Source organism: Neovison vison, chromosome 8 (genome assembly GCF_020171115.1).
Source record: "Neovison vison isolate M4711 chromosome 8, ASM_NN_V1, whole genome shotgun sequence".
Taxonomy (NCBI): Eukaryota; Metazoa; Chordata; class Mammalia; order Carnivora; family Mustelidae; genus Neogale; species Neogale vison.
Window position 1 is genome coordinate 18,502,489 of NC_058098.1, and position 27,338 is coordinate 18,529,826.

Genomic DNA, 27,338 nt, shown 5'->3' on the forward strand with positions numbered 1-27,338 from the left:
CCTCTATTGACACCTACACTTCTAGTCAAAAGAATCCTATGATCTTAGAAATTGCTTACTCAGGGACACCTGGCTCAGTTGGTTAAGCATCTGGCTCTTGGTTTCAGCTCAGGTCATGATCTCAGCATGGTGGGATCCAGCCCTCCAGCGGGCTCCACCCTCAGCACAGAGACAGCTTCAGCTTCTCTCGCCCTCTCCTTCCTCCCTCGACCCCTCTCCCTGCTCACAATCTCGCTTTCATTCTTAAAAAAAATTAAATAAAGTCTTTTAAAAATTTTGTTTTGGGGGGGGGCACCCGGGTGGCTCAGGTGCCCCTAATCAACCAATCAGGCGCCCCTAATCAATCATCAATCAGTCAACCCCAAATCAAACAATTCTTGATTTCAGATAGGGTTATGATCTTGGGGTCCTGAGATCAAGCCCTGCTTTGAGCCCTGCCTCAGGTTCTGGGCTCAGTGGGGTGTCTTCCTCTCCCTTCCCTCCCCCCAACCAAACAAAATCTGTAGGAAAAATAAAAACAAACAACTTGTTTTAATTCAAAGTTAAAACAGATTAAGGTAAAAAGAAAAAATTTTAATCCTTGATACTAATGGTTCTTAAACTTCCCTGACACCTGGGGTTTAGATCATCCCTAGATATGTATATTTTAACTCCCCAGGTGAGACTTAGATCATCTCTAGATATGTGTATTTTAACCCTCCAGGTGACCATAATCTACACTGTCCAGAATCGTATTTTGAAAAACCCCACCTTGTTGTTTCTTGATCCTCTGAGCAATAATTAATACCAAATACCAGCCACCTGCAATAATGGACATGCTACTGATTTTATTTCCAGTTTCTATTTCAATTGGGTCTCCATTCCTTCAAAAGGCAGGCACAAGGTGCTGAGTCGTTCCCTGGTGACTTTATATATTTATTTATTTCGTACAGCTGAGAATGTTGAGTCTCTACAATTGAGAAAATAAAGAGGTTGTTTTCACCTGCTCTCTCACAACCTGTTTGAGAGGAAGAGGTAACATAGTAAGAGGTAAGAGATAACATATGTAAGAGGCAACACAGTTTAAGTAAGGAGTAGGGTAGTCAAGTTCTTTCCAATATAAACTTTCTTTGTTGTTTGCACAACCAGTGCAAGAGACAGGTAACTTGAGTCCAGCCAGTAGGACTCTGTTGGGAAAATGAATGAAAATGAGTAAGAAAAAAAATGGATTAAAGACTCAATGACGCTCATGCTCTCTCTCACTGTCTCTCTCTCAAATAAATAAATAAAATCTTTAAAAAAAAAAAAAAAAGACTCAATGAAACTGCAAACTTAGAGTAAACTCTTGGCCTTTTTCTTATACAGATTCCTTTGGGAGTTACAGGCTACCAAGTAATATGAAGAGACTCTTGTGAGCTTTCTGTGACAGATACAAGCGCCACTCAGTGAGGTAAGCACCTGGCACTACTCACCAATCCAAGGGTTAACAACATTTTTCTGTAAAGGAACAGGTAGTAACTAGTTCAGGCTTTACAGCCCATTCGATTTCTGTAGCAGGTACTCAACGGCCACTGTAGCAGAAAAGCAGCCACAGATTATATTTAAAGAAATGAGCATGGCTACACTACAGTAAAATTTTAATTATGGACACTGAAATTTGAATTTCATGCAATTTTCCCATATCATGAAGTAACTTTTTTTTTTTTTTAAAGATTTTATTTATTTATTTGACAGAGATCACAAGTAGAGAGCCAGGCAGAGAGACTGGCGGCCGGGGGGCGGGGGGAGGCAGGCTCCCCGCTGCACAGAGACCTGGATGAGGGGCTCGATCCCAAGACCCTGAGATCATGACCTGAGCCAAAGGCAGAGGCTTGAACCCACTGAGCCATGCAGGAACCCCAAAATAACCTCCTTTTAAAAACCAAGGTATAACTGACATCTAACATTAGTTTCTGGTATATTTAATAACATTCTTTTTGAAACTATCCCCAATATACCCTGTGAAGACAGGTGCCGTTCTCAAGCTCAGTGTGTTTAGTGAAGAATATTCCCCCGCTTTACCTGTTCCTATGGCTCCTCTCTCATTCCAAAGCTTTCTCCTAAATGATAGTCACACTAAGTCCAACTCACACCATGTTCCTTCCTTCAAAGAGCCCAGGAATGGTCATTAATCAACATAATTTAAAACTAGTTAAAATTTACTCCTAATCTGTCTAACTAAATAAAGTAAATCACATGAATGATAACTTTGAAGAGGAGGCCAGTGCAGAGCCCACTGCTATTTCAGCTTCTTAATTAACAAGCTAGCTAAATTTGTTATTTATCTCCCTTGAGGTGGGAACAACATTGTACTTGTTCACATACTGCTAAACAACACTGATGAAATTCCTTCATAAACAAGCAGACTTCAGAGATCCTTCTAAAACAAGAGTGTGGGAGGGTCTAGTTAATCACCCGGTTAATAAGAAGATCCTTTTTCTTGAGTACTCAGATAAAAGGAGGTTTTACTTATTTCAGGAATAACTGGCTCCAAGTACAAGTTGAACTGCTAAAAAATAAATTATTCTGGGGTCTTTTTTACACAGGCAGTCAGACTTCCCTTAACAGGGAAAACGATTACACACTGGATTAAATTTCAACAGAGGGGCGCCTGGGTGGCTCAGTCAGTTAAGCACCTGCCTTCGGCTCAGGTCATGATCCCAGAGTCCTGGAACTGAGTCCCACCATCAGGCTGCCTACTCTGCAGGGAGTCTGCTTCTTCCTCTGCCTGCCGCTCCCCCTGCTTGTATCCTCTCTCTCTGACAAATAAATAAAATCTTTAAAAATAAATAAATAAATAAATAAATAAATTTCAGCGGAGCCTACTAGTCAATGATATTTGTCTGGTAAAGATCCACTGTAAATGAAGGTGAGTGCTCTGACAGCCTTTAGTCTAATACTATATGGGTAGCTCTAATATAGCCCACAATTCCCAGGAGGCAACTGTGTCAAGCCTTTACCTTGTCCTGTGTCACCTTTTAGAACTTAGGATGTTGCATCAGATAGGCCTAGATTAGTCTTCCGGTCTACACAGCCTTCAGTCTCAGTTTCTTCAAAAGTAAAGTGGAAATAGTAAATGTTCAAATACCTATTTGTTTATTCCTAAATCCTTTTTTTTTTTTTAAGATTTTACTTATTTATTTGACAGAGAGAGAGATCACAAGCAGGCAGAGAGGCAGGCAGAGAGAGGGGAAGCAGGCTCCCCAATGAGCAGAGAGCCTGATGCGGGGCTTGACCCCAGGACCCTGAGACCATGACCCAAGCCGAAGGCAGAGGCTTGACCCACCGAGCCACCCAGGTGCCCCTTATTTTATCCCTAGTCCACTGCCTCTTACCACCTCTAAAATAAATGACCATAATCTGAAGCTAAAGCTGGAGGAAAATGGATCTGCTCCTGGCCTTTAAACAATTCACCGAAGTTGTTCTCTGAGACTTCACATGTCCACTATGTCAGTGGTCCGCATAGTAGCCAAGGCTACAGTCCCATTTTAGGCCATTAGATGAATACTGTCTAGCTAACTGTGGACCACAGTACTTACAAGTGAGATGCAGTCGACATTCACTATGAGCATGCAAATATGCAAATGAGAGGAGGACCCCAAGTAAGTTGTAGAAATTGAGTTCTGATCTGCTTTTACTGTAATCAACACTTTGAGATGAGTTGACCTCTCGGGTGTTATTTGTCTGCCCATAAATTTTTTTTAAAGATTTTATTTATTTATTTGACAGAGAGAGAGAGAAAGATCACAAGTAGGCAGAGAGGCAGGCAGAGAGATAGGGAGAAGCAGGCTTCCCGCTGAGCAGAGAGCCTGTTGCCGGGCTCGATCCCATGACCCTGAGGTCATGACCTGAGCTGAAGGCAGAGGCCCTAACCCACTGAGCCACCCAGGTACCCCACATTTTTTTTTAAAGTAAACTCTACCTTCAATGTGGGGTTCAAACTTACAACCCCAGTATCAAGAGTCATATTCTCTACTGACTGAGCCAGCCAGGAGCTACTTCCTATACAATTTCAGATTTTCTACCACTTACAGTCAGATATTCACTTATTACTGACTACTATTTAACAAATACAAATTAATCTCTTATTAGGGCAACATGCTAAAAATTTGCAATTTCAAATGAAGACAAATTCCAATCATTTTAAAGGATAAAAATCCATAAAGATGTATATAAATATAAGCTAATCTGTTTTGTCAGCTACAAAATATACATGATTTATCTCATAGAACTGCTGAGATGAAATGAGAATTTATTCAAGCCCAAGGACCTTAAATGCTCACCTCTGTGCAATACTAAAGTGGTCAAGTAAAATGCAAAACTGTCAAAACTTCCACCTGCTCTTAAAAACACCACTGTGCCTACCAGCTGTAAATCCTCTTAGCAGGATAAGGCAATATAGAATATATAGGACTATACAGAAGGAAGACTTATTCAGACTCACCAAATTCACACCTTTTGGATTTTTTTTTAAGTTCCGAGTATTCCAACCACACATATTCCAAGCAAAATCTAAACCTAAATCTCTCTGATCTTATCTAAATTTAATCTAGAGCTATGCTGTCCAATTATACATGTAGCTACTTTAAGTAAAATAAAAATTTTAAGTTCTTTGGTCACATAAGCCACATTTCAAGGGCTCAATACTACTCTCATCTGGCTGGTAGCCACCACATAGGACAGCACAGATACAGAACATTTTCCTCATGAGAGAAGGTTCTACCAGGATAGCACTGACTGAAAAGCTTGGATCCAGGTCAACATCTTCCTTTCACTGGTAGGGAGGGCATGAGGCACTATGTTATATGATTCATTCTGGTCACAACTGGCAAACCGAGGAGTAAGACTTCCCTTGTCCTGACTCTCCACCCCACCACCAACTCCCCTGCTGGAGGCCAGTCAAGGACCTTTACCCTACATGGCAAGGCACTATGCTGTGTAATTCCTTAAGGCCAGCCAAAAGTTTTCCTGGCTAAAATGGCAATCTCAAAAGCAGGCCACTTTTGCAGAGTCCCTGGAGAATCAGAGCCTCAATGAGTGCTTCCCAGAGAACATTTCAACTAAGGTATTAGTCCACTGAGGCAGAAGTCAAACCTAGATAGTACAATTATTTTAAGCATCCAAAGTATGGCAAACAGGGGGGCCTGGGTGGCTCAGTCAGTTAAGCAACTGTTTTCTACTCAGGTCATGATCTCAGGGTCCTGGGATCGAGCCCTGAATCGGTCTCCCTGCTCAACAGGGAGCATGCTTCTCTCTCTCCTCCCCAGTTGCTCATGCATTCTCTCTATCTTTGTCTCTCGCTCTCTCTCAAATAAAATCTTAAAAAAGAAAAAAACAAGTATGGCAAACAAATCCTATTCAACGAACTCAATTTGTTCTCTAAATACAAGACAAAGTTAGAATGTTTTACTCCTGCCTCTCCAAGTAATTAACCTGTTACAAGACCCTTAAAATGGACATTTACATTTCGTATACTCTTCAGCAGTGAGTCATGTTTTCAGGGGACATCCCGGAGCGAAAATGCTACTTCTTTCCCAGGAGGCAGAAAGGAAAAAAGGACTTGTCTAACCTGAAAATGTACCTTCTCAGGCCAGCTCAATTAGGACAGGCCCATTCCTGCAGGCTTGTCCTCCTTTGCTTCTATTAAGTGAGCCCTTAATACCTGGGAAATAGTGAAAGTGACTACAAACCTCCAATCTATGCTACACAGACATCCACAGCTCAACCTAAGCCGCCCTTGTTTTCAACAGCCTAGGCCTCAAAATGCCCAAGTCTACACCCTGTTTGGCTAGATAGGAGTCAAGGGTGTTGATGCACTGTCTCATGCATCCTATTACTAATTCAACTAAGGGGCCCTCTTTGCCTAGAGTTACCACTACTGATGGTACTTGAAATGCACAGGCCATATTCCGGGCAACTAGGTGGAGAAAGAGTAAGCCTCAACACATATACGTTCTTCAGAAGCCTTTCTCATCCTATTCATGTAACAGGCTCCTTTTTATGCTCCAATTATGAATTACTCCAACTTCAAAACTGTAAGGAAGAATAAGTAATTGCACAAGAACTGAGGTCTAGCCATGGGCCTTGTAAAAAAACAAAACAAAACAAAAACACAACAAAACAAGCAATAACTGCTTGAGATATTGAATTACTACAAAACTAGTTCTACGTTTCATATGTATGTGAGGACTAAATAATTGACCAGAAGCTTATTTTGATATATTTATCTTATTTTTGTCAATTATTTGATGTTGGGGATATAGTAGTACCAGACACTATTAGGTGCTCTTTTATAGGACTCTGAGATAGCTATTATCCCTCTACTTTTATGGATGAGAAACTAGGATCAGAGTTATAACTTGCTTAGGGCCACCAGCTAACCAAGCTTATCTAGCTCTGAAGTCTCTATTTCAATGGTAAGCAAGTGGACTTTTTGTCCACGTTCTTTCATTCCTACTAAAAATGTGAGGCTCAAAAAAAAAATTAAAACTAAAAAAATAAAATAAAAATGTGACGCTCAACAGGAAAAGGTGAACTTCAAAACTTACTTTATTCCACTGGCTCTGAAACGTTAGTGTGCATCACATCACCTGGCTGACTTGTTAAAACATCACTAAGACCTCATTCAGAGTCTGGGCCTGTAAGTCTGAATGAGCCCAAGAATTTGCATTTCCAACAAGCTCTTAGACACCGATAATCAGGAAAACACATAAAAACTACTGTTCTATTCAAATCCTCCCATGTCAATCAGTGCCATCAGTAGCTAAAGACCCCTAATTTAATCTCTAAAGGTAGTGACTGTCATAGATAAGATCTTCAGCCTGCCACTAAACTGTACCAATAACTCCACTTACCTATTAGTGCTCTGCCTTAGCCATTCTAGGGATATCAGTACGAAAACAACCTCTTGCTCTTTGTGCTCTACTTAGTCACCCAATCCTAAAAGATGACATCAGGATCAAATAATGGCTTGTTAAACATGAAGGAGGAGAAAGGATTAGGATTCTGATGAGATACATAGTAAAACAGCTGCAAAAGCAGTTAACTATCTCTACTATTTAGGTAAATGCTCACTGAAAGGCAGAAGATGTTGAGGATAAATATCAAGCTTCTATAAACATATACTGAAAAACACTGTTCTGGTCCCTCAAAAACAGAAACAAAACCAACCATAAACTGAATAGCTTAACCAACAGAGTACCTTAACCAAACAAAGCAAAACACACATCTTTGTCAAGTAAGACAGTGAAGTCCAGATGGCTCAATTTCTCCAAAGATAATTTGTGGTCAGCTGTATTAATCAGAATCAGCCAGGACTGTTAAATATTTAAAAACGCAGATTTCTGGGGTAGCTGGGTGGCTCAGTCAGTTGAGTGTCTGACTCTTCTGACTTTGGCTTTGGGTCATGATATGAGATCAAGCTCCTCCACACCTAGCATGGAACCTACTTAAGATTCTGTCTCCCTCTGGCCATCCCCATCCCTGAGTGCTCTCACTCTTTAAAACATAAATAAATAAATAAATAAAATCTCAGCCTGTGCCACTAAGGAATCAACTTAAGAGTCCTAGGAATAGGTCTTTTTACCAAGTGCTCCCAGGTGATTCTTAAGCATATTAGCTTGCAAACAAAAGTGTAGGGACTCCTGACTCACTGTTGGTGGAGTATGTGACTCTTGATCTCAGGGTTGTGAGTTCGAGCCCCACACTGGGTGTTGACGATTACTTAAAAATAAAATCTTAGGGACGCCTGGGTGGCTCAGTTGGTTGGGCAGCTGCCTTCGGCTCAGGTCATGATCCCAGCGTCCTGGGATCGAGTCCCACATCGGGCTCCTTGCTCGGCAGGGAGCCTGCTTCTCCCTCTGCCTCTGCCTGCCTCTCTGTCTGCCTGTGCTCGCTCTCTCCCCCTCTCTCTCTGACAAATAAATAAATAAAATCTTTAAAAAAAAAAATAAATAAAATCTTAGAAAGAAAGAAAACTTAGGATAGAAGTCTCACTTTTTCTCACTTGATTTTCAACCAGCTAATGGGATAGAAGAGAGAGGGGTTCCCATCTCATAATTAAAACATTTGTTGAAAGCATCTGTACTATCCATACAGGATGAGATAGTGTTATTTTACACTTCATACATAGTAAGTAACCAAAACATGTAAATTTCTCCAGTCCAGAATGAAAAATTGGAAGAAGAGGACAAGAGAAGCTCAAGTCAGAGAAAAGTGGTTGCTTCTGACTTGGGATTGCAGACAGATTTCAGGAAAATGGAAGGGGAATATCCATAACTATGCCTTCAATGTGGAAATAGGCTCTGAGCTGTTGCTAATCCTAAAGGAGTTTACAATACTTAGTGCATTCCTAAATAAATCATAAAATGGAGAAGGGCCAGGCATACTTATGCAAACTGTACCAAATTCTAAAGACTAAGAGATACTCCAGAGTAAAAAGGAATACGTGAACAGAACAAAACAGGACTGCAGACTTGTGGGAGAAGAATACACACTGAACTTTATTCCTGGAAGACAGAGCTGCTGCAGAAGGACCTTTTTTTTTTTTTTTTAAAAGATTTTTATTTATTTATTTATTTGACAGAGAGAGAGTGAGAGAGAGAGGGAATACAAGCGGGGGAGAGGGAGAAGCAGGCTTCACACTGAGCAGGGAGCCTGATTGGGGGAGGGGGCCCTCCCAGGGATCATGACCCAAGGTGAATGCAGACGCTTAACAATTGAGCCACCCAGACGCCCCCAGAAGGACATTTTTTAAAATCTTAGTCAAGTTTTCAGTAAGTGTACTTTACAAAATTATCTTCTCTTTTGTACAATAGTACCTACGGACATGCATATTTACATATGTGCCATCAGTATGGATCCTGCTTAATATTCTGGTAGTCTTTTTTTTTAGTTAAAAAAAATTTTTTTAAAGATTTTTATTTATTTATTTGACAGAGAGAGAGAGAGATCACAAGTAGGCAGAGAGGCAGGCAGAGAGAGAGGGGGAAGCAGGCTCCCCGCTGAGCAAAGAACCTGATGCGGGGCTCCATCCCAGGACCCTTGAGATCATGACCTGAGCTGAAGGCAGAGGCCCTAACCCACTTAGCCCCCCAGGCACCCCAATATTCTGGTCGTCTTATACCAACATTTCTACTGTTTTCAGTCACTTATGGATCCAACTGAATCATATTGAACTGTAACTTTAAACTACTGCCCTGAAAACTTGAGCTCAATACAAACACTATCTGACATAAATTCCACAGATTAGCTCCAGTCCTAAAGAAGTTCTATAGTATTTTCAGGAAAGAGGAAAAAGTTTGGCTTCTTGTTTGCCCAACTAGAATCCAATTTTCTACAGAGCAAACAAGCATACTTCTGCTAATAGACAACCTTCCCGACATTCTGAGATTAGGAAGGTGTAAACATTTGTAAGGGACTATAAAGTTCTGCTGAAGTTCCTATTTTTATATCACACTGCATTTAAGGGAGAAGGGAGGTGATTTGATTTTTAAAGGGGAAAAAAGCAGTAAGTCAAACCACCACCAGCTGAACATGCACAGAGGGCACTAACCCAGAGACCTCTCAGAGCTGGGGCTGGGGGAGGGTGAATGGGGGTGTCTAGCCTTAGAGAGCTTTCTGCCTGGAGGTCGTGTAACAAGCCAGCAGTTACAAAGACTAGACAACACATGTTCTTCGTCCCTGCTTTTGTCTTCTTTCCTGGTTAACTGAAACCATGAAAAATTATGAAATAGATCCTGAGGTATGATCAATTCCCTGAAAGATTCTTGTTTCCTTATTTCTGATGTTAAACAGCAAGAACTAGTGACACTGCATTCATTCTTGTGAAAACGCCACTGATTATAAGGCGTGTTCAGTCTAACATTAGTCTCGATTACTTTTCCATACTCAAATCATTTTAAGTAATAACACTACATACTCTGAACCTTTATCTGAGGAGTTTAACAGCTTTCATATCACAACACTTTCATGGACTGGAAGCAGTAACAACACTAATATACTTAAACTGCTCCACAAAATTAGTTTCCCAGGACTTTAAGTACTGAGTCTAATCTCTTAAGATTTTAGTTCTTCAAATTTATGAAGATGGTGATTTTATACTCTATTTCAGGCAATTCAGTTCAAGAATTTAAACCATTTCAAGCAAATATTTGAATTAGCTATTGTCACATGATTTCTCAAACCGAATGGGAACACTTCTAGTCACTGACAAATCTACCTATTCAGGAAAACCTGGAAACTACTTTTCTAAATCTTATGTAATACTGCTGATACAAAAAGATATGGGAAATACACAGTACTTTGAAATTCTATTCCAGGTGAAATAACTTAATGAGCTTAAAGGTATCCTAAAACAATTTTTTTTCCTTGAACAGTTAAGAATTTGGACATCTTTGGAATTAAAATAAGGTTCTAGGCTTCCAATTTTTGCAAGGAGGGAAAAAACAAACAAGCAAAAAACCTTTTAGACTGGCAATGAATGGAGACATCACTCTTTCACTGATGTATTAACTGCCAGAAAGAACCTTCCATTTCTATTCAATCTGGCATGTCTGGAGCCTCTGTAGTGAGGCCCAATTAAAAATAGAGAATATCAACAGAGGAAGTGAGTTATAGACCTACAAGTACTAACTTCAAAATGTTTGTTCTGGGAACCATATGAACTTGTCTTGTTGATCTGTATCTAGTCGTTACTGGTATTTACTTTCTCAATGTTTGAATGAATAAATATGGCAGCTTATATTTTCCATCTGCAATTAAACATGAAATTTTTTATTTTCCTGAGTAGATCTATAAATATTACACCATCCCAAGTGCAAACGGGGAAAAGTTACTGGCTGCCAAAGACTCTTAAACTGTAATTTAAATGTGAGAAACAAAGTGCTTTGTACACAGTCACAAAGTCTTACCCATCTTGAGCCTCCCCTGTCTGGATCCACAGCAACAGTTATCATATTCAAAGCTCCCTAGTGACCCTCTCCCTTGGGTAAAATCTCACAATACACAAATTCAAAAATTAAAGTTGTTCCCTTTGTACAAAAGACTAAAAAAGCAGGGCACCTGGATGGCTCAGTCAGTTAAGCATCTGCCTTCAGCTCAGGTAGGATCCCGGGATCCTGGGATCAAGCCTGTGTTGGGCTTCTTGCTGAGCAGGGAGCCTGTTTCTCCCTCTCCCTCTGCTCCCCCTGCATGTGCTGTCATATGAATAAATTTAAAAAAAAAAAAAAAAAAACTAAAAAGCAATCTCTGAAAAAGGTTTTTGTTTTTTTTTTTTTTAAAGGATTGGCAAGGAACTCAAAATTCTGTACTAAGCTCCACCTTTCCGACAGTGATCCTCACATGCTCTTTAATCCTCAATCTTGTGAGTTAAGTATTAGACCTAGTTTACAGGTAAAGAACTAAGGCTTGGAGATTAACTTCTTGCTACTAAGCAGAAGCACAAGAACTCAAATTCAAATCCCCCTGACTCAGTATCTGTCTCTTACACTCACTCTATCATGGTTGATTTGGCTGGGACACACACACGGACAGGGACACACACATACACTGACACAAAAACACGCATGTGACCATTCACATTCTGAATCAGAGAAAAAAGATGAGAAAGAGGCCTAAGTTCTGAAGACTTTAAATTCAATTTTGGGGGCGCCTGGGTGGCTCAGTGGGTTAAGCCACTGCCTTCGGCTCAGGACATGATCTCAGGGTCCTGGGATCGAGTCACACATCGGGCTCTCTGCTCAGCAGGGAGCCTGCTTCCCTCTCTCTCCCTCTGCCTGCCTCTCCGTCTACTTGTGATTTCTGTCAAATAAATAAATAAATAAAAATCTTTTTAAAAAAAAAAATTCAATTTTGGACATTCTCACAAAATGAGGGCAATATAGCCATGCACTATTAAATAATCACTTTTCTGCAAGATATTTTTCTCCATATACTTTACAAACCATATTATTCCCGAGATGTTTATCTTTTGAAAACTTTACCTTTGAAGACTCTTTAAAATTAGACCCAATTTTGTAATTTCTCTCCTATGAATTATTTTTACTAGCCAACCTTTAAGTGAATACTGTGTTTGAAGTTTGCTCCTGTTGTAATGCTGCTATGATAATCCTTTTGATCAAAGGTATATCTACTAAGATCCACCCGCTTAATCTAATGGACAGTAGTAAACATATCCCACAAATGATTTTGGCTTATTTTTCTTTTCAGGAGCACTCACCATTAGCTAGACTTATGAGCCATTACTGAAATTTCTGCTTACCAAATTTTTTCATGAAATCTCCCAAGTGCCTATACTCATGTGTAATTACTAACATGGAGTTTCCCATTTAAATTCTTATTCCTAAGCTTTATTATTTAAGGCATTCCTGTTGCCAAGAATTACTATTTCACAGAAGTTGAGTTGGTCCCTTTAAGCAATATATAAATCAATGAAAAATTAAGGTAACTCTCAGATGCTTTGAGACTTCACAGTTTAGAAATGTTTTGGAGGATGGGGTGCCTGGGTGCCTGAGTGGGTTAAGGCCTCTGCATTTGGCTCGGGTCGTGGTCCTAGGGTCCTGGGATCAAGCCCCGAGTTGGGCTCTCTGCTTTCTCCTCTCTCTCTGCCTGCCTCTCTGCCTACTTGTGATCTCTGTCAAATAAATAAATAAAATCTTTGAAAAGAAAAAAAAAAGATGTTTTGGAGGGGGGGCACTGGGTGGCTCAGTGGGTTAAAGCCTCTGCCTTCAGCTCAGGTCATGATCCCAGGGTCCTGCGATTAAGCCCCGCATCAGGTTCTCTGCTCAACAGGGAGCCTGCTTCCCACCCCCCCCCACCCCCGGCCTGCCTCTCTTCCTACTTGTGATCTCTGTCAAATAAATAAATAAAATCTTTTTTAAAAAATGTTTTGGAGGGAAAAAACAAACATGTTTTACGGGGAGAAGACAATAGTGGCCTTTAAAAAAACATGGTGACACAAGACATACTGAGTTCTGTCGTTTAAATAAAAAATTACAAATAATGAACTTGGCATTTCACTTACTAAATGCATCTAATAAAGACAAAGTTCTGGGTACCTTTTAAAAAATTGAGATATAATTCACATATAAGTTCTGGGTATCTTTAAGAGAAAATCCATAGTTCTATTAAAAGGCTGAGAACGCCTGGGTGGCTCAGTTGGTTGGGCAGCTGCCTTCGGCTCGGGTCATGATCCCAGCATCCTGGGATCGAGTCCCACATCGGGCTCCTTGCTCGGCGGGGAGCCTGCTTCTCCCTCTGCCTCTGCCTGCCTCTCTGTCTGCCTGTGCTCGCTCTTTCTCCCTCTATCTCTGACCCAAAAAAAAAAAAAAAAAAAAAAAAAAAGGCTGAGAAATTAGCCACAGCAATACAGTTTCTTCATTTCTAAGTCCATCCCCTCTGAAAAAGAAGCTCTTTCAGCAATGACAATCTTGTCTTATTCTTATACTTAGAAAAGTAGGAACCACGTACACGTTTGGCTCCTCCTTAGCCTAAACCTAGATACAGATAACACCACCTTTCCTTTTATAGTAGTTGTTTAATAATCAGAAGAGATCAGTGTATGGTTGTGAAGTTTATAGACGTAAAGACTCAACCAACTCTACTTATATGCTACTGTTCACTATGTAACTGTCAGAAAATTTAAAACTTTATCAGGGAATACTAGTGAAGGAAGGAGCCACCAACATCATACCTGAATCCTAACATTCAAAATAAAGATCCATTTCAGAATAGAAGCTGTCTGACTGAAGTTTAAATTTTGAAATGTGGGCAAAAAATAAAATAAAAATAAAATAAAATGTGGGCAAAGAGGATCTCTATAGGGGCCCCTGGGTGGCTCAGTGGGTTAAGCCTCTGCCTTTGGCTTGGGACATGGTCACAGGGTCCTGGGATGGAGCCCGCTTTGGGCCTCTCTGCTCGTTGGGAAGCCTGCCTCCTCCTCTCTCTCTGCCTGCCTCTCTGCCTACCTGTGATATCAAATAAATACAATCTTTAAAAAAAAAAAAAAAAGAGGCTCTCTATATACTTAATTAAATTTCAATAGTTGGTGAAGCATAGAAATATCATCCCCATCTATACATAACAAAACAAGCTTTAACAGCCAGAGTTAAGTTTCATACTAAGAATAGGAACTTATTTAGATTTTTCTACTCCAATTTTCTACTTACCACAGCTGCTCAAGATCATTATCTTCCCACAGCCTCCCTCTTCATCACTTTTACCCTTTAATATCAATCTGGTTCCAGCCTTAACTCCAAAGCATCTCTTTTAAGACCTAGCTCCCCAGATGCCAGGGGTCTTAACTATCTCTACCAGCACATAATTAAGGGCAGGCTGTGACATCTCTCACTAGAAGCTTACCAATTATAGTCTGGGATTTCTGGAATCTAGACCAGGCAGGATGCTACCAAAAAGGGGAGCTGAAAAGGTGTAAATGGCAAAGTTTTCCTTTCTTGGTCTCAGGTTCACCCATAAACCTATGCAATCTCTACTATTCCCATTAAATTTAGATTTAATGAATACAAAAATGTGATGTCTACCAAGCTCTCAAAATTTGTTCCTTTCCTCCCACTTCCTTCTACTCTGTAGCAAGAGATCAGGTAACAAGAGTACAAATGAAGAGGTTACCTTATAGGAGCTGGATAAAGTAAGAGGTCTTAGCCAATGAGATCCCCTAATTTACTCATCCTGAAACCTGCTAGGTTTATGTCTTCTGCCCAACCGGTATTCTGTTTATAAACCTTTATCAATCTGGGCATTCTTTTACAGCAACAAGATTAAAATATGGACTTTTAAGAAGTGGCAAAAGAGTACATTCCTAGTGTACTCTATAGTAGGACTAATCTTCACTTAAAGCATCTGGGGTGTGTGGGGGGGGGTGGATAAACTCCAAACAGCCAAGGATATCTCCTCCAAGAAAAGATCCCAGGCATCTATCTTTGCTAGACTGTGCTAAGAAAAAATACAAAGAATACGGAGTCCAAGAGTTGGCAGATTTTTGTTCTTAAAACATAGGAAAATGTCAGAATACCCAGGGATCTATGAAACTTGTTCTCAACAAGAAAGACCAAGAGAATTAAAGACCCCCATAATGCTGACTGCTTTAACACCTTTTGTTGGAGCCTATCTAGGTGTATCTCAGGAATGCTAATGAATGGAGTTCTCTGGGTCCTTAAGTCTACAGAAACAAAGTTAACTTCAAAGACTCAGAGGGGAATTAACAGCCTAGTCGAGATACATCTTTACCCTAAGTCTAAAGGAGAGGGCATAAGGGAGATGAAAATAAAAATATCTACTATAAATTCAGGAAAATTCTCAATAACAGTACACAAAGGTAAAGGCAGCAGGGAGATAACTGAATAGATATAAAAATTTAAGCCAACAAATTGAAAATGAATACCATCCAAAAAAGAAATTTAAACCTTAAGTTGTCTTTCTCCCTTAGTTTCTTTCTCTACTAAAATTTAGAGACTAAATAAATGACAGATAAAGGTAGATAAATAGGGTTCCAGCTGATGGTATTACAAACTATAAAGACTTACTTGAGATAATCAGTAAAATCACTTCTCTCCCAGTATGAAAAATACTTAAGACTCTTTCTTGAACATAAAGAATAAAAATCACGTTAAACAATATCCATTTGCAACAATTTCAGCAAACTATCATTTCTTATAGCCCTACCAAAAATACCATTAATATCTTACATATTTTACAAGCTTTTTCCCACTTAATAATAAAGCCTAGGCTACCAAGATACCCGCCCGCCCTCTCCCAATCTTTATCCCACTCTACAGTACCCAGGCATTGGTGCTATCAACTCAGAGCATACAACACACACGAAGATAGGCAGGTTGGCGGGGGGACGGGACGGGACGACACACGGGACGACAGGGGCTGGTGAAACGCTAATTATTCCTTGCCTCGTTAGATTTCCTACATCAGTAACTGGCCCGGAGCCACAGAAAGGAAGGCTGTATCTCAAAATTCATATAAAAGGCATGGAAATACAGAGAAAAGACTTGTTCCAACTCTTACTACTCAAAGTTCAAACACAATCTGAAAACTTCCTTTTAAACACAATACCTCATTCACATCTTAAAGACCAGTTAGGAACTTCTCCCATCCCAACCTTTTTACCTTAAGAAGCCAAATTCTCAATAGTTTGCCCAAATGCCCTTATTATGCAAAGTTAATGTTCAAAATAATTAAAAAGATTATCTAAAACACAGGACACAGAAAAGTCACTCAACTGACTCTCCCCCATACAAATGCAATGAATTGACTATATTTTAACATTCTTTCAAAGGGCTTTTTTTTTTTTTTTTTAAATCTCAGGGTCCCACATCAAATATTCATTTAAAGCATTTCCATAGCCTCATTCAAAACTAAACAATTACATTTTAATCCATTTTTCCAAATAAAGCCAGAACTTCACTGGAGTTCAACATGGTTTCACATGGTAAGTATGAAACCCCTCACAAAAACATACTTCTGTGGTAAGAACTTCGGGTTTCAGGAAAATTAGTTTTATTTTGCACTGCAAGTACAGCAAAATTTTGTTAAAGACCCATAACATATATATGCATTCATACCCAACTAATATGAAATAACACACACAATTTCATTATAATCCAAAGGCTCCTAAAATGAAACCCATCCATAAAGTACAAAAGAATTGCTTCCCATACCCTCACCAGTAGAGAATAACTGTTACTATAATTAACATACACACAAACCTTTCTCAAACATTTAGATTTAAAAGGCTGACAGTTTTTGCATCCGTCCCCCCTGCTAAAAAGAAACAATCAAAAAATCCCAATGGCCTAATTTTGGAATATAAGATTTAAGACATGTTAAGAATCCCTGGTTCTTGTATACTGTATGAATGGATACCAATTTACTAAGACCCAGAACAAATTAATGAATCACTCTTTCAAACTCGCACAATTCCTCATTTTTATGCTGATGTTTGTTAAAGAAAAAAGCCAGACAATTCCTTTTTTTTTTTTTTTTTTTGCTGCTATTGGTTAAAATGAGATTTGGGGACTGACTCTGGATTTCTACTTTCCATTTTATCTATTTACCAAAGAAAAGTATGAGCTGGAGACATCAATATCACCTAGTTTTCACCTTTCAAACTATGAGGTATTTCTGTTTCTTTAAGAACTCCTGGATATTCTAGTTTTACCAGAAACATCAGAATCTAAAATTTGTTTGAGAGCTCTGATATGCTAGTAATCTAAAAAGCACATGTTGACAAGCAATTTTATTTCATGTCTAAGTGTAGTATAAAGAGTCCACAGCAGTCACTAATTATGAAAAGGTGCCCCAAGGAGTTTGGTTGTAGAAGGAAAAGAAAACACCAGAGCCCGATGTTTTAAGTGTTTCTGGATTGGGCAGGAAGATGTGCCAGATTTCATTTGAAGGTACCATCAGTTTGCAGTTTTTAAAATGTGATGGGAATTTGCAGATAGCCACATCATCAATCTTCCCACCTCAATCTGCAACTAACACACAGAAATATAACTATTTGTTACCATCAGAAACAATTTATATTTAATTCCTCCATACAACCTGAATCCATTAAGCTAACCAGAATCAAAACAACAGGATGTCAAACTATGATCCCATATAACATTACTTAGACTAATTAGTCACTAATTTAATTAAGCCTTATACTTTGCTCATCCCTGGGAGGGAGGAACCCCACAAATCCACAGTAGAGAGGCAAAAACTTTAAGTCCTTGAAACAGCAGAAGGATCACTTAAACCCCAACATGACGTTACCATTATCAACTCCACAGATAGCTCAGCAGTCTGCACAGTACTGTAATAATGACTCAGCCGCACTATGGTTAGTACTACCAACACTTAGAAAGGAAAGAGGTAGGTAAAAGATTATGTATGGTTTCTGCTCCTGAAACTCCAAGCTCACCATCAATACTTTAAATACAAACACGCTTCACAAGTTACAGATTTTTCCTAGCAGTTGAGTATGGGTCAAACGTTCTAAATTCCAAACGAAGAGCAACAGTTTTAATTGCTGTAAAGAATGAGCTCAAAAGCGCAAAAAGTCTTTTAGATCTTAAGGGATGAAGGCAAGCAGAATGAGGGATGTTTGCATATATGAACTTGCACAGTTAATCTGTAAGTTGGGTTAAGTCCACCTAAGATCCTGCTTAAGCAAACTCTTCTTAATACAAAGATCAATAATGACATGAATATCATTAAACACTGATTTTTATTTTTTAAAAACTGTCTTTCATAGTTGCATATATTAATCACTGGTTACCAGGGTATTAGTTAATAGAGCAAGCACACAGTTACTAACACTACATCTTTCTTCTAGACAATATCTGCAAAAATCATTACTCCAGTATCAGACACTTAGGATGGTGGAGAGGCAGTTAAAAGTGCTTTTTCTCTTGAAGAAGTAGCTTTAGTTAAAAAGTAAGCAAATAACAAACAAATCCTTCCCTCTCATATTTATCAGCTTTGTAAGAAAGTAGAGATGTGCAGCTTTTAATTTTCTCATACTGCAATCATATGTATATAGCATACTGGCTAAGCTTGGGAGCTTTGGAATGCCAGACTCACCTGCCTGTGAGCAAGCTAATAAATATACCTAAACCTCAGTTTCCTCATCTGTAAAATAGAGTTAATAGTACTTAACTCATAGGGTCCTTCGAGGATTAAATCAAATTAGGCAACCCATGGAAAGACTGTGAGGTTGCGCCAGGCAGACACTAAGTATTCAATAAATATTAACAATTACTGCAATTACAAATGATCACATTCTAAAAGTCAATATACTCAGTTCACTTCGGTTTCTATAAAAATGGCATCAAAGATCAATAATCTACGCAACCTACAATCATCACATATTCAATAATTCCTTTGCATAATTTAAGTGAGAACCATGGAGATTAATTTTCTGAAGAGAAAGGACTAAACTTTTTTTCCTTACTAAATACACGACCGACTCAGCTGAATCTTAAAGTCAAAAGAACACTTTTCCTGGGTTAAGCTCCTACCTTTCTCCGAGAGGCAAAAAGGACGCTTTATATCCTCATCTGCCACACCCTTTCTTTGCTCCCACGTCCCAAAGAAACATCTATTACTTTTTGCAGTTTTCTCAACTGCAGGGGACTCATCACCCTTTTAAAATCCTGACAGGTTAGCTAAACATAGTTAAGAAACACTCCAACTCCTGACACTCACCACCTAGTCTTGCACAACACTCACCTCAGAAGTCACCTCCTCTGAGAAATTTCCCCACGCGCAGACAGAATTAAGTCCCCTAGTTTCTCAAAGCATTTTGGGTGTACATACACCTCAGCACCTACCTTATAATTAACTAATTTATGTCTCTCCCAATAGACTAGATTGAGGCTGAGAAGCATTGTGACCAAAGGTTCAGCTCTAGCACTACACACAGTTTGGCACATATTAGGTGCTCAAGAAATGTTACACTTTAACCACAATTCTTCCTAGCAGAGTCACATCTCTTGTTAGATGCCCCACTACAAATCTGAACACAGGGCTGCTCTCAGTAGAGCAGGCTAACACGATGGACTGCTGATTACAACATCAGAAAACCTACTCATCAGCTTCTCCCATTGGAGAGGTTCCCGGAACCCGAATTCAATTGAGCAGGATTATGTACCATCAGAATCAGTGGGAATTCCCAGCACACTACAGAGGATACCTTCTCCTTCAAAAAGACTGTTGAAAAGCCCACAGGGTGGGCTTTTTATTGGGGGGAATCTTCACTGAATAACTGAAGTGGAAATACTCAAAGAATAAATGCCTTAATTTGGCTGAAAAGGGGTCAAAAACGTAGAGATCTGGGAAAAGCAAGCTAGCTCTTGATTCCTGAAAAACAGCGGCTTCTAAAAAAGAACAGGAAACAGGGGTGGGTGCTGGCTACTGTTTCAATAAATAAAATCTTTTTTTTTTTTCCTTCCCCACAGCCCAAAAGAAAAGGCCAATACACCAGGTCCAGAGGAGAGGCTCAACAACCTTTCCTCCTGACAAGTACACTAAGCCACGGTTTAAAAAAAAACAAAAAAACAAAAAACAAAAACAAAACAGTGCATTAGGAACCTCAGCCACCAGGAAAAGTACTAGTCAGGAATACTTTTAATTTTTTTTTTTTTTTTTAATCCATATGCCCAAGTCAAACATGTACATTGGAGGGCCCACAGAGAACTTGCAAACTTTCTGAAGGGAGGTACTACTACTACCTTTGCAAAGAACACAAGTTGGGAAAAACAACCTCAAAATACGATAAACTCCACAAAGGGTGGCTTTAGTTTTGGAGCCCTAATTCCCCTCACAAACATCTTACACCCCCACCCCCCACCCCCCACAAATCAACAGTTGCCGAAGGGTATCTTTCATTCTGGAAAACAGAAAAGGAAACAAACAAGCAGCAGAAAGGGAATAACCCCCAAAATAAAGTTCTCCTTGGAAAAAAGAGTAACAATCCCGTCTGCCACCCTTCCCTCTCTGGTGAGGTCTGTGATTTATGCGGCTTTGCTCTGCAGAAAGCTCTTTCTGGGCAGCTCAAGGAAGGAGCCGAGGGAGGGAGAGAAAGAGACACAGGCACAGAAAGGAGAGGAGAGAGAAAAAGAAAATGGCGCAGAGACTAAGTCCCGACTGTCGACAAGGCGACTTTCCCGGGAGGAATCCGGGCCGGGAAAGGCTGCCCAAAGCCCGGCGGCGGGCGACGCCGGGTCTCCGTTGCCCCCTCTTGGGATGGCCGCGATCTGGGGGGGCTGGGGTGCCCGGAAAGGGGGTCCAGAGGCGGTCCGATGGGAACAATGGGGCCGGTGAGCGAGGAGCCGGGACTTAGTCTCTGGGACGCCATGTCTGTCCTCTGCCCGGCTCCGGCCGGGCGCGGGGTAGGCGGCCGGCAGCTGGGGGACCCGGGGTCGGGGCGGGGGGCACACTCACCATTCAATCGGAAATCCGCTTCAATCTGGAGAGAGAAAACGAGGGACTATGAACAAACAGGCTCCTTTCACCCCGCGGGAGGCGAGCGCGCGGGGCCGGGGGCCTAGCCCACCCTGAGCCCCGGGGATAAGGGGGCCCCGGGAACGGCCGTAAGGGGCAACCATCCACCCAGTGTGTAACTTCGCGGCTTTCGCGCGAGGCCTAGGGCGCTCAGCTCCGCCGGCCGGCCGCCTCTGGCTGGGGGCTCCGGCCTGTCAAAGCGGCCGGGCCGGGGCTGGGGCCTGCGCCGGGGGTCGCGGAGGGCCAGGGCGGGGCTGGGGCGCCGGGAGGACTCGGCCGAGCCGTACCTGGGAATCGTTGTGGAGATGGTCCCCACTCATGTCGGCCGGAGCTGCGAGCGCGGCAGGCGGCGAGGGGCCCCGAGGAGGCGCAGACGGTCGGGACCGGCCTGTGCGGGTGGACGGGGGCTCCCGGAAGCTTCCGGAGGCGGGGGTAAGCGGCGGCAGCTGCGGGCCTGAGACTCCCGGAACGGCCGAGACGGCGACAGCGGCGGCGACGCTGACTGACTACCGGGCGGGCGGCGAGAGCGGACCCCAGCAGTTGTGTAACAGCCTAAGTTCGCATTTCGGCTCACTGCGCCTGCGCGGCCGCTTTTAAACGAGACGTCGGCGACGTCAGGGACTCGCGGAAAAGAGGCCGAGGGTTGCGGGGCCCGCCCACCTCGCGCTTCCAAAGGAGGACCTACTTTGCATCGCAAGCTCCGCCCCCCAGGCCATGCGAGCCGCTGTGATTTGCATAAGGAGCCGACTCCTCCCACGTCCGCCCACCCAGAGCAACCTTGCCTTCCTCTCCCGGCGCCTTTTCTCGGAACTCGTACTCCTCTGCCAGGCAGTGCGCAGGCGCAGCTGGGACACCGCCCCCGGACCCCGGCCGGCAGCGCGGCCACGTGGTGGGCCTTTAAAGGCCGCGGCGGGACTGCGGCAGCCCGGGGCTGAGCTGCTGTCCCGCTTTTGCATGTCTTTGCCGCTGAAAATACTTTGGCCGAAGGTACCCCAGACCTTTCACCAGCTCCTTTTCGCTCGCTAAACGGACCCTTAGGCAACCTGGAGGCAGGAGCTCCCTCCTGGTCTTTGTCCAGGCCTTCCAACATTCTGGATGGTTTCTCTACACTTCTTAAAATTTATTTTAATTTTTTAACCAACCAAAGGTCTAGTTTAGCTCCAGTTTTGAGCCGGGTCCATGTAGTCCTGGGTCACGGGAGTGCTGACTTCATTCGTTCATTCCACAAACATTGAGCATCTACTGTGAGCCAGGAATTGTGCTGAAAAAGGGGGGGATACAAAAGGCCAAATGGAATGGGACCTCAGGGTAAACAGAACCTGGCACGGCCCATGGCTGTATCCTTAGCACGCTATGGGGCGGAAGTGAGATGAATAGGACAAAGAACTGTCCTTTATAGAGCTCCTACTGTGTTTTCTGATCTGAATCTACAGGGTAGCTCTGTGGGGCTATTTTATTACACGGTGTCAGGGGTAAGTGACCTACAAACTCCTGTCTGACATCTACAAGTGGATACCTCACAAGCTTCTCCAGGGCTGAATTCCCATCTTCCTCCACCCAGCTAGAAAAGCTCCACCCTGGACATCTTCCTCCTTCCTTTCTCATTAGTCCCACTGACTGCATCTCTTAAACCCATCTACCTCTTCTGCCCACACATCTGCCAAAATCTGCATTATCTCTTGCTTGGATTATCACAATATATACTCCTAATAAGGGTCCCTGCTTCTGCTGTGGCCTTCTCACAAGCTGCTAGCCAACAGTAGCCGAAGTGAACTTTTTCTTTTTTTTTTTCCCATAGTGAACTTTTCAACTTGCAGATCTAACTTATCCCCTTCCCACAATACTTCCCATCACGCTGGTATAAAGCTCAGAATTCTTAAAGTAGCCACCAGGGGCCTACTATATAACCTGCTTCATTCAAGTGTGACGTTTGTGAATTTTGCCAAATCTGTTAACCACTTCCACTATTATACTTAATATTTTAATTGATCCCTCTCTTTACTTAGCTTCCTCCTAAATAATATCTATGAAATAATAATGTCTATGAAATTGTTCACCGATAAATACAAAGAGTGTCCATCCATGGACTGTTGAAATTGTCTCTTATCACATCTAGTGGTGAGCACTTTGGGGTTAATTCTTGTGAATGCGTCAAAGTTCAACTTTAATATCACTTTCTCAAAGTGATCCCCCCCTCCCACATTCTCTGACTCTGTCTTTCCTCACCCAGATCAAGTGCCCCTCCTAGAGTGTCTTTTTCTTTGTAATACTTACCACAATTGTTATTAAGTTACTCAAGGGGGTAATGAGTGATTTTATGTCTATCTCCCCTACTGAACCAAGGTTTCTCTTGGTTGATGCTTCATCTCCAGCATCCAGCAACAGATACTACAGAAGAGACATGCCATCAGTCATGAATGAAAGCAGGGTAATACAGTGGTCAGGGGCACACACATGGAAGTCAAGCCAGTCTAGTTGTGAATTCTGCTCTGCTGTTTATTAGCTGTATAACCTTAGGTAGGTTGATTAACTTCTCTGAGCCCCAGTTTCCTTCTCTGGACAATGATGAAAATGGTGGAATTTTATTTGACTATCAAAAAAAAAAAAAGTTTCTCGAGAACACACTGCTAGTAGATACTGAATTTTGGATTTAAACTCAGGTTTCCCTGACTCCAAAGCTTTGTTCTTTCTCTCAAGCAATCTGCCAGAACCAGTTTCACCTTGTTAATGGTGTCTTTAGGTAGACTTCCCACCTCAGGATCAATCCTAGGCCGACAGGTGAGGCATTTTGATTCTATCTGTTTGTTGCAGTTAAGCCAAGAGAATTCAAGGACTGCCTTAGGGAATAACATGGCCTCCTAGAACTGCTTTACTGCCAGTCCCCAAAGCCCAGGGAGAATCTGCATTTAATTTCCAGTTCCCTCCAAGGAAGATCTGGGTAGGCATAGAAACAGATCACAGCCTCCAAAATGGCATAGCAAGTGTGGTCCCATGCCCAAACCTGGAGGTGTACAGGCATCTTATCATAGGTTGAATTTCTCTGCCAGCATGCCTGACTGGCAGTACACAGAGGTTGATTAGCTTACCCAAGCTCACGTGGCCACTCTGATCCTTAACACCTCATACCAGTGTCCCCTAGCACTTGAAAAATGAAAGATAGTGCATAGACAAATACTTTTACTTTAATTGTTTTATGTATATTTCCATGTGTATGAGATAAAAATATTTAGCTACCACAACAGATCCATGATCTTAAGGATATAACTGTTAAGAACAAGGCTTTTAAAAAGTTGGTTAATTGGGACACTTGGGTGGCTCAGTTGGTTAAGCATCTGCCTTCAGCTCAGATCATGGTCCCAGGGTCCTGGGATCGAGTCCTGAATCAGGCTCCTTGCTTAGCAGGGAGCCTGCTTCTCCCTCTGCCTACTGCTCCCCCAGCTTTGCCTGTGTGCTCGCTCTCTCTCTCTCTCTCTCTCTCTGGCAAATAAATAAATAAAATCTTTTTAAAAAATTGGTTTATTGAGGGGTGCCTGGGTGGTTCATTTGATAAAGCATCTGCCTTCAGCTTGGGTCATGATCCCGGAGCCCGGGGATCAAGCCCCACATCAAGCCCTACATCAGGCTCCCTGCTCAGTGGAAAGTCTGCTGCTTCTTCTGCCTCTCACCCCATTTGAGTGCGCTTTCTCTCTCGCTCTTGCCCTGTCTCTCAAATAAAAAAATAAATAAAATCTTTTAAAAATAAAAAAATTAAAAGTTGGTTGATTGATTTAAATAAAAATATCAAATAATATCACAGAGGGAACGTATAAGACAAACTCCAGGAAGGGCATAGGCAAATAAATGAGGCTTGGGAAAACTCTCTTTAAATCAAGGCTGCTCACTCATTGACTGTCCCAGCCCCTATAAAAATAACTAGCAGATGACAACTGATGTTGTAGGCCTGTTTCCAAAGTATGCACTCTGAAAGGTGGATGATTTATAGATATTCCAGTAAAAGAAGGCTCCATACACACACATATTGTTATGATTTAAAGCAAAACAGTTCTTTTCCCATAGGACTTCTCAGATTTGTGAGCGCACTAATACATATGTGAATCTTAAAGAGAAGGACATGGCATGCAACATCTCCAAAATGTACGTGTGCTCAGAAGCCCTTGTTTCCACACTACCTTTTGAGATGGGGCTCTTTGGAAGGACCAGACTTAATGCCACCTGCTCTAGGTTGTCACCCAAGAGTCAGCCGACATTCATTTGCTTCTGAGTCTGTTAGGATCGTTCTTTATCACCTTGGCCCAACTCCTGGCTTCCAGAGCTGAACACCGAGAAGGTTATCTGAACAAGCTCTGCTTTTCAGGGAACTGTCCCTTCTGTACATTGCACACAAATGTACAAATACGCTGCTGTCCCTGCGGCTACAGTTGTTTAAGCCAGGCCGACTCAAGATGAGTCACTCGGATCAACTTCCTTGAGACTTTGGAGCTGGGAAGGAGGGAGTGGTTTGGTTTCAGTTCTGTGGATGGATCTACAGTATGTACACTGGGGAGCTGCCCTGGTGGGCCAAAGAAAACTGGGGAAGGGGGAGAGAAGGAGGAGGAGGAGAAGAGAAGGGCTTGGTGGAGTTCAGGGCTTTGGTTCCTACTATGTACTCAGGCCTTATTTCACTCCTGTTCCTGTACCTTTAAGTTAATTCCCCCTTTTACTCAATTAAACTCCAATGGGTTGCTTGAGACCAGGAGCTCTGGGTCCTAATCTACACCTGACTCCTAGGTACTCTTCAAGGCCTGTCACCCTTTGGCCCTAGCTCTGGGCCCTTGATATTAGGACACCTGGATGCCCTTCCCAGCATTTTGACCCTGGATGCTGGCACAGTCTCAGTTCTGCCAGTTCTTGGGCAGCAGTAGCTTCTGGAAGTCCTCCCTACCTGTAGCACCTTGTCTAAGGACCTGCTGCCCTTTTGAGGTTTGGACAACCCAGAAAGGAGACACAGATTAGCGATTCCAGTAACAACTGGAAACATCCTCTGGCCACTGTAATTAAACAGCAAAGTTGACATTTGTGGAATAAAAAGAAAAGAACAGGAAAAGTGGCAACCCTTGAGCCATGGAATGATAGGACAGCAACAAGAATGTAGGAGCCTGGCCGTGTGGCTCAGGGCAAGGGGGAGAGCTCACTTTCATGTACTTCCTTTTATCTTCCTGCCAGAAGACATCCATTCTGTGATGAGGACATTTATGCATTCAACCAATATTGAGGAATGAGGAATGACGGAGTGGGGACTAGGTGGAAGATAGGAACTCGCTACACCTTGAGAGTATAGCTATTAGTAAGACCTAATCCTCATTTTGGAGGTCTTCCTAGTCTGATAATGAGACAGACATATTCCCCAACTGTTACCATAAGATACAGGAAAGAACAGGGAAGAAGGGGCCAGCCACCAGTTGCTGTCATGGGGACAATATGAGGAAAGGTCTCCAGTCGGACACCATTCCTGAAAGACAAGGAGGGATTGGCCTGTGGAATAGAAGGGAAGGTGTTGTGGCAAGAATAAACCATGAGGAGGTAGAGTGATAGGCATGAGAGTAGATGTGATCAGAAGGAAGCAAAGGGTACAGGTGAAACATGGGGAGGACGCTGGGAAGGTGGCGAGGCCTCTCCCGGTGACTGTGGAGCCATTTCAGGGTGAGTGGATGTGAGAATGACCAAGGGCAGCAGAGTGGGGACCGTCTGGCAGAGCTGGCACTAGAGACAAGCAAGTTAGTCAGGAGGCCCATGGAGCCCATAGCAAGTGTTTCAGAAGCATCATTTACCATGGCGAGTCACTGGGAAAGATTATCAAGATGCAGACTGTCACAAGGGGACAGCCCAAGGAGAAGTTGTGTCGGTGGCTCTATCCGACTTTCCCTCTCACAGGGTGTGCCTGTTGGGATGTCCTGTGCCTGCTCAGGTTCAGCTGCTTCCAACCCGAGGACAGCAGGTGTGGAGAGGCAAAGAGGCAGAAACCAGGGCTCCAGGAGATACTGGAAAATTCTGGGAGTGAGAGAAACCCCAAGCTGGCCTATTTAGAGAGCATGACTCTCTAAAAAAAAAAATGAAACAAAAGTGGTGGGCTGGTTTAATAATTAGTCCAAATCAGTTTTTTTTTTTTAATTTGCTTTTTTTTTTTAGGATTTTATTTATTTATTTAACAGAGACACAGCGAGAGAGGGAACCCAAGCAGAGGGAGTGAGAGAGGGAGAAGTAGGCTTCTTCCTGAGCAGGGAGCAGGAGTGGGGCTCGATCCCAGGACCCTGGAATTATGACCTGAG

At 42.1% G+C, this 27,338-nt stretch overlaps 1 protein-coding gene across 1 annotated transcript in view; it reads right to left on the reverse strand.

Annotated features, from left to right (window-relative positions):
- The window catches only part of TOP1 (DNA topoisomerase I), a 100,370-nt gene extending 78,777 nt beyond the window's left edge, over positions 1-21,593 (reverse strand). The window contains exons 1-2 of the mRNA XM_044263033.1: positions 21,321-21,593; positions 20,974-20,998 (exon numbers count right to left, since the gene is read on the reverse strand). Of these exons, the coding sequence (XP_044118968.1) occupies positions 20,974-20,998; positions 21,321-21,353 (58 nt within the window). The 5' untranslated portion in view covers positions 21,354-21,593. The remainder of the gene's footprint in view (positions 1-20,973; positions 20,999-21,320) is intronic.
- Positions 21,594-27,338: the final 5,745 nt, after the last annotated feature.